The sequence below is a fragment of the Dipodomys merriami genome, unplaced genomic scaffold (assembly GCF_024711535.1).
Source record: "Dipodomys merriami isolate MVZ:Mamm:240054 unplaced genomic scaffold, mDipMer1.0.p SCAF_70, whole genome shotgun sequence".
NCBI lineage: Eukaryota > Metazoa > Chordata > Mammalia > Rodentia > Heteromyidae > Dipodomys > Dipodomys merriami.
Window position 1 is genome coordinate 3,410,549 of NW_027206291.1, and position 14,126 is coordinate 3,424,674.

The window sequence follows — 14,126 nt, forward strand, 5'->3', positions numbered from 1 at the left end:
ACCCACACTGCCCAAGGACTCAGGAGACACAAGTATAGGCACCTCTGAGCACATTGGGGTTAGTCTGGTTGGTTGGTTTTTTTTTTTTTTTTAATGTAGGGTTTGAACTCAGTACCTCACCTTTGCTAGGCAGGTGCTCTACTTGGTGAGTGCCAGGCTCCTAACCTAGTTGGTTTGAATTCTTTTTCACTGAGAGGCATTTTTCCTCGGGGACTAACTTGGACAGTGATCCTACTGCTTATGGCTCCTGAATAGCCTGGACGATAGTTATCAGCTTGTTTGAAGAGCTGCGGCCTTCATAACTTTTTATCCAGGCTAGCCTAGAACTTCAGTCCTCCTGATCTCTGCCTCCCAGATGGGTAAGATTACTAGCGTGAACCGCCACAGTCAACATTTTCCTTTTTTGAGTGTTGGGGAGGCTAAGGGAGGAGGATCCTGTCCCAGGCTGGCCTGGAGACCCTGGCCTCCCAGTCCTGGGCTGCCCTCCATCATACACTACAGCCAGGCATACTGACTGAATCCCCCACCGATTGCACAGACGCCCCGCCCCCCCTGCTTCCTGCTCAGGGCTCTGTGCCTCTACCAGACCCCAAATACTTGGTGACCCTGCACCTTGTGCCCAGCAGGAAGGGCCCAGGGCCCAGCCCTGCCCCTCGATGATTGTCTCCCGGGTCGTGGCCTCCCCACCTTGCTGGGATTCAGCCCTAGGGACCCTCCAGCAGGACTTGACCTTGAGGCCATGGAGAGGTCAAGGGTAGATTTCCTACCTCTTGACATTCTGGGCTGGACCCTGTAGAGCTGTGACTCTTGCGCTGCCATTAGAGGACATTGGTCCCATACATGGTGACAAGAAGGTCCCTGGCTGAAGGTGAGTGTCCCCTGAGAATAGGGGGATAAGAAGCCTTCCTTGCAGCATCTCTGTCTGGAAAATAGAGTCCCCACAGTGGGGAGGAGCACACAGGAAATACCCCCGGTGGGGCTCTGGAGCCGGGTGTTTCCGTGGGTAGTCACTGGCAGTTCAGGTCAGAAGCAGTGAGGCCCAGGCAGGTGAGACCTAAGACAGAGGAGCCCCATAAAGCTAGCTCTTAATGGTGAAAGCCAGCAGACAGCCACAAAACATAACCCCCCAAGAGGAGCCCTAGGATGGTGAGAGACTCCGTCTGGCAAGGTCCCACTAGGTGAGACTCCAGGTGGACATCCAGCATACGAATGTACAAAACCCCGAAAGATTTGCTCCCTGAGCCAGGACATGGTGGCTCACACCTGTAATCCTATTCAGGAGGCTGAGGTCTGAGGATGTCAGTTCACCGCCAGCCTGGGCAGGAAAGTCTGTGAGACTCTTAGTGCCAATGAACTACTAGAAAACTGGAAGTAGTGCTGTGACTCAAGTGGTAGAGTGCTCGCCTTGAGCTGAAGAGCTCGGGGGCAGTGCCCAGGCCTTGAGTTCAAAAGAAAGAAAAGAAGGAAGGAATGGAGGGAGGAAGGAAAGAAGGTAGGAAGGAAGGAAGGAATAGGTAGCTGAGCACTAGTGAGTCACACCTGTGATCCTAGCTGCTCAGAAGGCTGAGATCTGAGGATCATGGTTCAAAGCCAGTCTGGACAGGGATACTCTTCTCTCCAATTGCCCACTAGAAAACCGGAAGTGGTGTTGTAGCTCAAAGTGGTAGAACCCTCGCCTTGAGCAAAAGAGCTCAGGGACAGCGCCCAGGCCCTGAGTTCGAAACCCCAGGACTGGCACCACCACTGCTACAACAACAACAACAATTTTGCTCCCTGGCAGATGAGTTTTCCCCCTCAATAGAGGGAGCCCCCCCCCCCAAAAAAAAAGCGTTAACCCCGGGCGGGTCACGTGAACCAGGAGGCGATGCTGGGCACCGTCTGGTAGCGCCGGTCCTGCTGCAGCTGCCTGCAGGCCTTGCAGAAGGCCAGGCCCCGGTCGCCCAGGTGCGGCCGCAGGGCCTGGCGCCACCGGAAGTAGCTCAGGTAGCGGGCGGGGTCCGCGTCGAGCATGCGCAGATGCTGCGCCAGGGCCTCGGGGCTGCGGAAGTCATCCACGTGGATGAAGGCGTCGGGCGGCAGGAAGCGCTCGTAGTTGCTGCGGCTGGGCCCCAGCACCACGGGCACGGCGGGGGCCAGCAGCGCGTTCTTCCACAGCTTCTCGGTGATGTAGTCCGGGTGCAGCGAGTTCTCGAAGGCCAGGTAGAACTTGTACTGCGCCAGGCGCTCCAGCATGCTCTCCCTGGGCAGCGGCAGGTGGCCGCGGCCGAACACGTCCACGGGCAGGTGCGCGCGCAGCCGCTGGAAGTAGCGCACGCGCGCCGAGCCGGGCTGCCAGTTGGACACGGCCCAGGCCACCAGCTTGCTCTTGGCCGTGAGGTTGACCTGCGCCTCGGCCGGCGGGCCCCGCCAGGCCTCCAGCCAGCCGTAGGGCGTGAAGATGTCCGAGTCGCGGCGGTAGGACATGGTGAGGTTGAAGTAGCCGTCCAGCGCCCGCAGCCGCGCGCAGTGGCTGGGCGACTCCATGCTGAACCACACCCAGCGCTGGCCCGCCGGCCGCGGGCTCGGCGGCAGCAGCGCCCCGGGCGCCGCGCTCACCTCGCGGTGGTGCACGATCACCACGTCCGCCCGCGGGTACACCGAGCGGTTGGCGGTGATGTGGCAGTCGGCCGTGCCGGGCAGCCGCCCCGAGCAGCGGGGCAGAGCCATGGGGCTGTTGTAGGGCCATGTCCACAGCAAGATCAGCAGGGGCTGGCCAGCCCCCGTCGGGGACGCCAGCTGGGCTGAGCCTTTGGGGGCCGGGGGGACCAGGCCCTGGGGCATGGGCCTTGAGCCACTGGAGGGCAACCAAGGGACAGACTTTGGAAAGTAGAAGAAACAGTACAAAACCGGGAAGAGCAGCCCGGCAAGGCACCATCGCCAGGAACATTGTAACTTGGCCCAAGGAGGCAGCTCCATGGGTCCCAGGAGCTGAGAGGAGAGGAAAGAGGCAAACACCAGTTAGCAACCCTCATCTTTCCCGCCCCGGAGAGCACTGTCACCATCCTGGACCTTACCGGTGAAACCTTGAGACCAAGGGGCACAGAAAGAGGCAGCCATAGCTGGGGCCTGGTGGCTCACGCCTGTAATCTTTACTCAGAAGGCTGAGATCTGAGGATGGTGATTTGAAGCCCACCTGGGCAGGAAACTCCAGGAGACTCTTGATCTCCAATTAACAACTCAGAAAAAGCCAAATGTGGTGCTGTGGCTCAAGTGGCAGAGCACTAACCTTGAGCACAGAGAGGCTCAGGGACAGCGCCTAGGCCCAAGGAAGGGCTGGCACAAAAGAAAGGGGGAGCCTGGTGCTGGTGGCTCACACCTGTAATCCTAGCTACTCAGGAGGCTGAGATCTGAGGATGGCAGTTCAAAGCCAGCCTGGGCAGGAAAGTCTGTGAGACTCTGATCTCCAATAAATGACCAGAAAACTGGAAGCGGTGCTGTGGCTCAAGTGGTAGAGCACTTGCCTTGAGCTAAAGAGCTGAGGGACAGGGGCTGGGAAGGTGGCTCAGTGGTAGAGCGCTTGCCTTGCATGCCAGAGGCCCTGGGTTCGATTCCTCAGCACCACATAAGCAGTAAGAAAAAAGCCGGAAGTGGCGCTGGGGCTCAAAGTGGTAGAGTGCTAGCCTTGAGCTGAAGAGCTGAGGGACAGCGCCCAGGTCCAGAGTTCAGGCCCACAACCGGACCCCACCCCCACCCCCCAAAAAAAAGAGCTGAGGGACAGAGTCCAGGCCCAGAGTTCAAGACCCATGACTGACCAAAAAAAAAAAGAGGAGGAAGAGGAAGAAGGAGGGGGAGGGGGAAGAGAGAATAAGAAAAAAGCAGCAGCAGCCATGCCGGGTTTGGAGCAAAGGGAAAGGGAATCCAGTCCCCAGCCCACCTCTTCCTAACCATTGTCCACTCAGGCAGGAGGTTCCAGGAAAGATGGGATAGGACCCCCCCATACCTCCCCAAGAGCTCATCCTTTCCCAGACTCTTTCCCAGAGTTGGACATAACTTCAGAGCTAACACTTGAATCCAGAGCTCTGGTCTTAGAGGGGTACAGTGGAAGGGTTTTGCAACCTTTTTTTTTTTTTTTTTTTTTTTTTTGGTCCAGTCATGGGGCCTGAACTCTGGGCCTGGGCGTTGTCCCTCAGCCCTTCAGCTCAAGGTTAGCACTCTACCACTTGAGCCACAGCACCACTTCTGGCTTTTTTTTTTCCTGCTTATATGGTGCTGAGGAATGGAACCCAGGGCCTCAGGCATGCAAGGCAAGCGCTCTACCACTGAGCCACCTTCCCAGCCCCGTCAGTGGAAGGGTTTTGAAGGTCAGGTAAGAGCTTGCCAGTTAGAGTAGGAATGGAAGCCAGGGTAGTGCTGGCCGTGCTTTGTCATTCAGAAGCCAGGAGATGAGAGAATGCCTGGCCGGCTTGTGTCTAGGGAAATGTAGGATTTGTGTAGAGCCAGCAATCTGAGATTTTTTTTTTAATTTAATTTAATTTTTATGCTGGCCCAGCACTGTGTCCCTGAGCTTTTGTGCTCAAGGCTAATGCCATAGCCATAGCGCCACTTCTGGCTTTTCAGTAGCTGATTGGAGATAAGAATCTCAAAATCCTTCTGGCCCGGCTGCCTTCTAAACCAGACCTCAGATCTCAGCCTCCTGAGTAGCTAGGATTACAGGCGAGGGCCATGGGCGCCCTGCTTGCCTCCCCCTCCCCCCCCCACTGCTGGGAGTGGAGCGCTGCCACACACTCTCAAACAACCCCTCAGGTGCCGCGCTGCCAGTTGGGGCCCCAGGCACAGTCTGTAGCCCCATCCTGCGGGACGGGCAAAGGCCGGAGGAGGGGCTGGGGCAGGTAGAAGAGCTAGAGGGCATGGGGACACACTGGGCTCAGTGTGGTCAGGCATGGGGGGGACACAGAGTCCTGAAGGTGCCCACTTGGTGTCCAGCACTGTGGAGGCCAGAACACTGCAGGAGGGGGAGGAGAGCATGAAGGGTGGCCAGGTCAGCTAGGCTGTGACAATGTCCTGAGGCCTCTTGAAAAGACCCCCTGGGACTTGAACAAGGGTATTTCTCCTAATCCAAAGACCTGCTGGCGTGCGCCTGAGCATCTGCAGCACCCAAAAGGCACATTAGGGACAGGAGCTCCCCTAGAGGACCAGAACCAGCATCTCCTGGAGCCCTGCCAGCCCCTCTCTCCCCCATGGCTCCATCTCCCCCTGTGCTGTTGGGGCTCAGGGGTTGAACTCTGGGGCTCACACTTGCTAAGTCAGTCTGGAGCACCCAGGGGCACCGGTCCCCATCCCGCGTGTGTCCATTCCCGCTGCCCATCACCAGGTCCTACGAGAGCCAGCCTCCCCACGAGGCTGGGGCAGAGGACGCCACCCCACCAACCACAAGCCACACGCAGGCGGCTTGCTCTGTCACCCGGGCACCAGCTGACGCTCCTTTGTGGAAATGACACTTGCTTAGAGAAACTGGGTTACATAAAATATCTCTATTTTCCACCAGGCCCTGGTAGTGCACACCTGTCATCCCGGCTACTCAGGAGGCTGAGACCTGAGGGTCATGGTTCAAACAGCTTGGGTAGGAGTGTCCATGAGACGTCCAATGAGCCACCAAAAAACCAGAAGTGGATCTGTGGCTCAAGTGGTAGAGTTCCAGCCTTGAGCTAAAAGAAGCCCAGGGACAGTGCCCAGGATGAGTTCAAGCCCCAGGACTGCCACAGTGGGGGAAATAAAAGCCGCAAGAGCCTGCAGACTAAGCTTTACGATAGCACGCATCTTTGCCCAGAGGTCAACGAAACTTCATCCTAGCTGCAGCTGTGTGCCATGCAGGCAAATTTCTGTGCCTCCTAGGAGCTCAGGGGTCCTGCTTCTAGTTTTCTCCTAGTTGCCATTGCTTCATTGATCTGAGGCCTGGGGAGCACAGTGAGCTGGGGTAAGGGCTGCCTGGCAGTCTTTCCACCCATGCATCCACCCCTGCGTTCACCTACGCGTGCGTGCATCCATGCATCCGCCTGCCTCCCTCCCTCCCTGCTGGGCATCTCAGAACACCTCCTGTTGGCCACCTGCATGGCGGGCTGCGTTCCACCTGTGCCACTCCACGTGGGGGCTGCACCTGTGGCCTTGTCTATGGGGCCAAGCGGATGAAAACTCGCAGGGAACTTGAGTGACAGAAGTGGGGCGGGGCTGGCGGTGACGTTTTGGGAGACTTTCAGAAGATAGGCCATGCGGGGACAGTCGCTTCCAGCTTCTCGCCTGGGCTCACGGGCCAGGGCTCTCAGGTTAACACAGACTCCAGCAGTGGCCATCAAGATGGCGGTGAGGCCCCTCACCCTTCCTAGGGGACAAGTCCTCCCTAGTGACCCAGAGGACAAAAGGCCAAGGTCATGTCCCACTCATGCCACCCCAAAGTATTTTTTTCTCTAGAAGAGGAACGAGAGTACTCAGGAGGCTGAGATCTGAGGATCATGGTTCAAAGCGAGTCCGGGCAGGAAAATCTGTGAGACTCTTATCTCCAGTGAACCCCAGAAAACCAAAGTGGAAGTGGGAGCTGTGGCTCCAAGTGGCAGGGCAGACATTCCAGAAGCCCAGGCGTGACTCAGGGAGCCACGGGAGACATCTTGTTTGTTTGTTTTGTTTTTTGTTTTTGCTGGTCGTGGGGCCTGGGCACTGTCCCTCAGCTCTTTAGCTCAAGGCTAGCGCTCTACCACTTGAGCCACAGCGCCACTTCCAGCTTTTTCTGCTTATGTGGTGCTGAGGAATCGAACCCAGGGCCTCATGCATGCAAGGCAAGCACTCTACCACTGAGCCACCTTCCCAGCCCGGACATCTTTTTATTTATTTTTTCTTTTGGCCAGTCCTGGGGTCTGAACTCAGGAACTGGGCACTGTCCCTGAGCTTTTTTGCCCAAGGCTAGCACTCTACCACTTGAACCCCAGTACCACTTCTGGCTTTTTCTATGGTACTGAGGAATCGAACCCAGGGCTTCATGCATGGTAGGCAAGCACTCTACCACTAAGCCACCTTCCCAGCCCCTGGGAGACATCTTAAGAGGACCTTACTGAACCCCCCCTTCCAAACCACTACCCAGTACAGTGAATAAGAACAGTTGTCAGCTCTGAAAAAAAAACTAAAGGCATTATATGTCACAGTGAGAGCAGGCAAGAGAGATTAAAGCTGGGTGCTGGTGGCTCACACCTGTGGAATCCAGGCTATTCAGGAGGGTGAGATCTGAGGATTACAGTTCAAAGCCAGCCCAGGCAGAAAAGTCCCTGAAACTTATTTCCAATTAACTGCCAGAAAACCGAAATTGGAGCTGTGGCTCAAGTGGTAGAGTGCTAGCCGTGAGCAAAAGAGCTCAGAGACAGCGCCCAGGCCCTGAGTTCAAACCCCATGACCAGAAAAAAAAAAGTGGTAGAGCACTAGCCTTGAGCAGAAAAAGCTCAGACAGCACCCAGACCCTGAGTTCAACATGACCAACGAAAACAAAGAACAAACAAACAAAGATGGAGAGTTCCACACCTGCCTGGGAAAAGTACTGAGTACCAGGCCAGCCCAGGCTACACAGTGAGTTCAAAATCAGTCTTGGTTATCAGACTCTGTCGGGAGGAAGTGGCCCCAAACCAGGCACACTGTGGCCCTCATCTTTACCCTCCCAGGCCAGGTCAGAGAGAGAGTGAGGCCAGGAAGGACCCCGGTGGGCAGGGGGCAGGGTGGGAAGGACCCCGGCGCAAGCTGCACAAGGTGGGACAGGGCCCCTCTGCTTGGCAAATCCCACACAACCCCGGGACCTGCCAGCCCAGACCCCTGGTTCCCCAGTGACCCCAGGATTGTGACCGCCAGCTGTGAGCTGACCAGAGGCCATCCCCCTGGCTTTCCCACGGCCACCCAGGAGGGTCTGGCGGGTCCTTGGCCAGGAGAGACCCAGCACCCCAGGGTAGGGGGGAGAAGGGGAGGGTGTGGATCCCATCTGCCCAGGAGGGCTTACCTGTGCGCAGCCAGCTGTGCAGGAGACCAAAGCTGGAGACAATGCTCTCTCCATGCTGAACTGAGGCAAAATGGTAGAGGAGGAAGAAGGAAGCGGGTCTTGAGCCAAACCCAGGCCCTTTCTCGCTCCCGACACCTGCCATTAATTAGGTCATTGACAATAGCATATATCAACTCTGTCACTGGAACCGCTAGATTGCCCAGGAGCAGTGGACAAAGTTCAAGCACTGTCGGCTGGGACCTTTGGAAGAGGCTGGGTGTCCCTGGGCACACACGCACAAAGGAGAAGTTGACCAGAGCCACTGAGCCTCAAAATTGGCTCTGGGGGTGGCCCCAGGGGTTCATTGAGCCCGTCTCTCATCCATCTTCCTTCCTTCCTTCCTTTCTTCCTCCCTCCCTCCCTCCCTCCTCTCCCTTCCTTTTACCTCTCTCCCTCCCCCTGGGGCCTGAACTCAGGGCCTGGGTGCTGGTCACTGAGCATTTTTTTTTTTTCATTCAAAACGTGCCCTACCATTTGAGCCACAGGTCCACTTCCCACTTTTTTAAAGTCAGTTCTGCGGCTTGAACTGAGGGCCTGGACACCGTCCCTGAGCTTCTTTTGCTGAAGACTAGCACTCAACCACTTGAGCCACAGCACCACTTCTGGCTTTTTCTGTTTAAGTGATGCTGAGGAATCGAACCCAGGGCTTCATGCATGCTAGGCAAGCAGTCTACCACTGAGCCACCTTCCTAGCCCATCTATTTCCCACTTTCTGCTGGTTACTTGGAGGTAAGAGTCTCATGGACTTTCCCCTCATGGGTTGGCTTTGAACTGAGATGCCCAGATCTAGGGTTACAGGCGCCAGCCAGGGGCCTCTGGCTCAAGGCTCAGTGCTGGTGGCACAGGTGGCGGAGCCCCAGGGCGCTTTGGGTGGCTATAAAATGCCCCAGGGGATCAACCAGATTTACCGAAATGTATGACAGAACATCCTGGAAGATTGGTTTTGTTTATTTTGTCCTTGGGCATGACCAACAGTCTAAGGTACAATGGGACTATTGCTTCCTGTTCAATAAAATTATTTCTACTTCAGGTGCCACACTGACCTGGAATGTTCTGCCATGGCTCTGGGAATGACGGCCGCAGCTCTGCAGCAGGCGGTGCCCGCCAGGGTCGGTGCCCGCCAGGGTCGCTCCCCAAGCCCAAGAGCCGCAGGTCGCCAGGAAGGACCTCCTCGGCCAGGGGCCCAGGAGCGTCTCACGGGAGACCTTCCTACCAGCTCGAGAAAGCAGCTTCCACACGCGATCGGGGTTGGAGGGTGGAATCAATCCTGGGACTGCATCAGACATCATCCTGGTCAGAAATCCAAAAGATGCTTCCTTCTGTCCTCCCATCTGAGCCCCAGATACTAAGCAATTTGCCATAAAGGGAAACTGAAGCAGGGGAAGACCAATAATCCATAATCCCTCTTCAGGGGAAGCTGGGGATTTATCAGACTCGCTCCAGCAAGCCTGTCACCCCTAAGTTGTTTGGTTTTTTTGTTTTTATTTTTATGTTTTGTCAGTCATGGGTCTTGAACTCTGGGCCTGAGTGCTGTCCCTCAGCTCTTCAGCTCAAGGCTAGCGCTCTACCACTTGAACCACAGTGCCACTGGTTCCTTAGAGATAAGATTCTCATGGACTTTCTTGCCCAAGGGTGGCTTTGAACCACGATCCTCAGATCTCAGCCCCCTGAGTAGCTAGGATTACAGGCATGAACCACTGGTGCCTAGCCCATGACTTAAAAAAAATTGCTACTATAGAAGGATAATTATGCTAATGTGATGTACAGAGGTATTACAGTTACATGAGTCAGGTAATACATTTTCTTTTGGACAGTGTCTTCCATTTCCTCACTCTCTTTTTCTTTTTTTTTTTTTTTTTTGGGTCCGGTCATGGGGCCTGAACTCTGGGCCTGGGCTCTGTCCCTCAGCTCTTCAGCTCAAGGCTAGCGCTCTACCACTTGAGTCACAGTGCCACTTCTGGCTTTTTTCTTTTTGCTTATGTGGTGCTGAGGAATCGAACCCAGGGCCTCATGCATGCAAGGCAAGTGTTCTACCACTGAGCCACCTTCCCAACCCCATTTCCTCACTCTCTCCCAGTCCCTCTCCCCTTCCCCCCTCCCCCCCTCCACCCACGAGTTGCATAGTTCACTTTTCCCCAGGTCCAGTGCGCTCCACTGCTGAACCTTTTCATCCTTGCATGAGCACTGTGCCCTCCCCACACCCTCTCGAAGATATACGTGGGAATACACCATACATGAGGAAAAGACAGAATCATCAAAATATCAAGACTATTTAACTAAAATAAAAAGAGAGGGCTCTTGTTTCCATGTGTCGGAGTTTGTTTCCGTGTATGTATGTTATTTTATTTTATATAAATATGGAGAGGCACTTAGGCATTGTGCCTTTGTTTTTTGTTTTTTTGTTTTTTTTGGGGGGTCCGGTCGTGGGGCCTGAACTCTGGGCCTGGGCGTTGTCCCTCAGCTCTTCAGCTCAAGGCTAGTGCTCTACCACTTGAGCCACAGCGCCACTTCCGGCTTTTTTCTTTTTGCTTATGTGGGGCTGAGGATTCGAACCCAGGGCCTCGAGCATGCAAGGCAAGCGCTCTACCACTGAGCCACCTTCCCAGCCCCAGGCATTGTGCCTTTGTGATTCTCTTCTAAGACCATCCTCTTTTGGTCCCACTGTATGCGAGCATCTAGAATCCTGTGTAAACTGTCACATCCCAGTGTATTTTAGATCTAACTGTATATCAGAGAGAACATGTGCCTTGTCTCTCTGAGCTTGGCTTACCTCACTTAACATGATATATTCTAGTTCCATGCATTTCCCTACAAATGATAGGATTTTATTCTTTATTCTTTCTAATGGCTGTGTAAAATTCCGCTAGGTACCACATTTGTTGGATCCAGTCATCTACTGTGGGGAATCTGGGCTGTTCGTATGGCTTGGCTGTTATGAATAGCGCAGCAATGAACATGGCTGTGCAGGTGACTTTATCATATCCTGGCTCATGATGTTCAGGGTAGATGCCTAGGAGTGGTATATCTGGGTCATAGGGAAGTTCTATGCTTCTTTTGTTTGTTTGTTTTTGTCCCTGAGCTTCATTTGCTCAAGGCTAGCACTTGAGCCACAGTGCCACTTCCAGCTTTTTCTGGTTAAGTGGTACTGAGGAATCGAACCCAGGGCTTCATACATGCTAGGCAAGTACTCTACCATTAGGCCACATTCCCAGCCTACATTTAGTTTTTTTTTTTGTGTGTGTGATTTTTATTTTTATTTTATTTTTATTTTATTTTGTCGGTCGTGGGGCTTGAACTCTGGGCCTGGGCGCTGTCCCTCAGCTCTTCAGCTCAAGGCGAGCGCTCTACCACTTGAGCTACAGCACCACTTCCTTATTTTTATTTTTTTTTATTGTGCTACATTTAGTTTTCTAAGGAAGCTCCAGACTGTTGCCCAGAGTGGTTTTAGTTTACATTCCCACCAGCAGTGCAGTAGGGTTCCTTTTCCCCCACATCCCTGCCAACATTTGATGTTCAAATTCACAATATTGGCCAATCAAACTGGGGTGAGAGGGCTGGGAAGGTGGCTCAGTGGTAGAGCGCTAGCCTTGAGCTGAAGAGCTGAGGGACAGAGCCCAGGCCCAGATTTCAGGCCCCACGACTGGACCCTCCCCCAAAAAACAGGTAAGATGGTATCTCAGAGTTGTTTTGATTTGCATTTCTTTTATGACCAGGGATGATGAGCATTTCCTCATGTGTTTCTTTGACATTCTTACCATCTCTTCTGAGAAGCCTCTCCTTAGATGTCTTGCCCATTTAGTGATAGATCTATTAGGTTTGGGAGGGGCTGGTTTCTTGAGCTTCTTGTATATATTGGATTTTAGACCTTTGTCTGCTTTGTTGCTGGCAAAGATCTTTTCCCAAGCAAGACACTGGTGGCTCATTCCAGCAATCCTAGCTACTCAGGGCTAAAATCTGAGGATTGTGGTTTGAAGCCAGCAGGGGAGGATCAGGGGACAGAAAGGTCCTTCTGAGGGGCTGGGAAGGGGGCTCAGTGGTAGAGCGCTTTCCTTGCATGTATGAGGCCCTGGTTTGATTCCTCAGCACCCCAGAAGCAGAAAAAAACAGGAAGTGATGCTGTGGCTCAAGTGGTAGAGTGCTAGCCTTGAGCAGAAGAGCTGAGGGACAGCGCCCAGGCCCAGAGCTCAAGCCCCACAACTGACAAAAACAAAAAAACAACCCAGAATGCTGACGAGATGGTTGTTTACGCATTCCGCTTCAAAGCAAGAAGGCTGGGACAGTAATTGGGAAAAAAGGCATGAAAGTGAAGGCTCTCCGTGCAGACTACAATGCCAGTGTTTCAGTCCCAGACAGCAGTGGCCCGCGTGCGCATACGGAGCATCAGTGCTGATATTGAAACAATTGGAGACATTCTGAGGAAAGTCATCCCTACCCCAGAAGTGGGCCTGCGGCTGCCACTGCCCCCTGCAACCAGCCAGCTCCTGCTCGAAGCTGAAGCTGTGGAATGCTTAGAGGAAGGGACTTTGACTGGGAGGTGCGACTGTTGCTTCATCAGCTTTTGGCAGGGAGGAATTATTGAGGTCAAAGGTGCTAAAATCAAAGAATTCCAAGAGACTACTCAGACAGCAATCAAGCTTTTCAAGAACACTATCATCTCGCTGACACTTGTTCTTATTGGAGGAGAGCCTGCTAGAGTGGTAGAGGGCATAAACATCATCCTTGATCTTTTTTTTTTTGATGGGTTGTGGGGCCTGAACTCTGGGCCTGGGCGCTGTCCCTCAGCTCTTCAGCTGTAGACCAGCGCTCTACCACTTGAGCCTCGGCCCCACTTCCGGCTTTTTCTTTTTTTTTTTTTTTTTTTTTGGGTCCGGTCGTGGGGCCTTGAACTCTGGGCCTGGGCGCTGTCCCTGAGCTCTTCAGCTCAAGGCTAGCGCTCTACCACTTGAGCCACAGCTCCACTTCCGGCTTTTTCTTTTTGCTTACGTGATGCTGAGGAATCGAACCCAGGGCCTTGAGCATGCAAGGCAAGCGCTCTACCACTGAGCCACCTTCCCAGCCCCATTTCCGGCTTTTTCTGCTTATGTGGTCCTGAGGAATCAAACCAAAGGCCTCATGCATGCAAGGCAAGCGCTCAACCACTGAGCCACCTTCCCAGCCCCCATTTGATCTTATATCAGAGTCTCCCATTAAAGCACGTGCATGGCCTTATGATCCCAACTTCTATGATGAGACCTATGATTATGGTGGTTTTACGATGATGTTTGATGGTCATTGTGGACATCCTGTGGGATTTCCCATATAAGGAAGAGGGTGGGGGTGGTCATCCATGCTTTCTTCTAGAAGAGATGATGGTGATTCGAGTCCTTGTCATGCACCTCCTCCTCTACTTGCTGGTCAAGGTGGCCAGGGCAGTAGCAGAGCTCGGAATCTTCCTCTTCCTCCACCACCTCCGTGTAGAGGAGGAGATCGAATGGCCTATGACCGAAGAGGAAGACCTGGGACCGCTATGATGGCATGGTTGGTTTTAGAATGACACTCGGGACTCTGCGATGCATACATGGAGCCCATCAGAATGGCAGATGGTTTAGAACCACAGGGTGGCTCGGTCTGATTATTCCCATGCAGGTGGTCCTGGTGGATCTATTATTACTACACAAGTAACTGTTCCCAAAGATTTGGCTGGATCTATTATTGGCAAAAGTGGTCAAAGGATTAAACAAATCCATCATAAGTTGGGAGTTTCGATCAAAACTGATGAGCCTTTAGAAGGATCAGATCATTACCATTACAGGACCACAGGACCAGGCTCAGAATGTCCGGTATTTACTGCAGAACAGTGTGAAGCAGTATGCAGATGTTGAAGGAGTCTAATGCAAGATTTTTTTTTCCTTTTTATAGAATGAATCAGTATTCTGGAAAGCTTTTCCTTTTTTTTGTCAGTCTAGGGACTTAGGCATGCAAGGCAAGCACTCAGGGGCTGGGAAGGTGGCTCAGTGGTAGAGCGCTTGCCTTGCAGGCATGAGGCCCTGGGTTCAATTCCTCAGCACCACATAAGCAGGAAAAGTTTTTCTAAGACTACTGA

General features: G+C 53.6%; 1 protein-coding gene and 1 pseudogene across 1 annotated transcript; one reads left to right on the plus strand and one right to left on the minus strand.

The window, feature by feature from the left end:
- Window positions 1-1,845: 1,845 nt before the first annotated feature.
- LOC138817621 (4-galactosyl-N-acetylglucosaminide 3-alpha-L-fucosyltransferase FUT5-like) lies at window positions 1,846-2,955 on the minus strand. The gene has a single exon (XM_070008090.1). The coding sequence runs from the start codon at window positions 2,953-2,955 to the stop codon at window positions 1,846-1,848; it is 1,110 nt and encodes a 369-aa protein (XP_069864191.1).
- A 6,147-nt stretch (window positions 2,956-9,102) lies between these two features.
- Window positions 9,103-13,915, plus strand: LOC138817603 (heterogeneous nuclear ribonucleoprotein K pseudogene; annotated as a pseudogene).
- The last annotated feature ends 211 nt before the right edge of the window (window positions 13,916-14,126 follow it).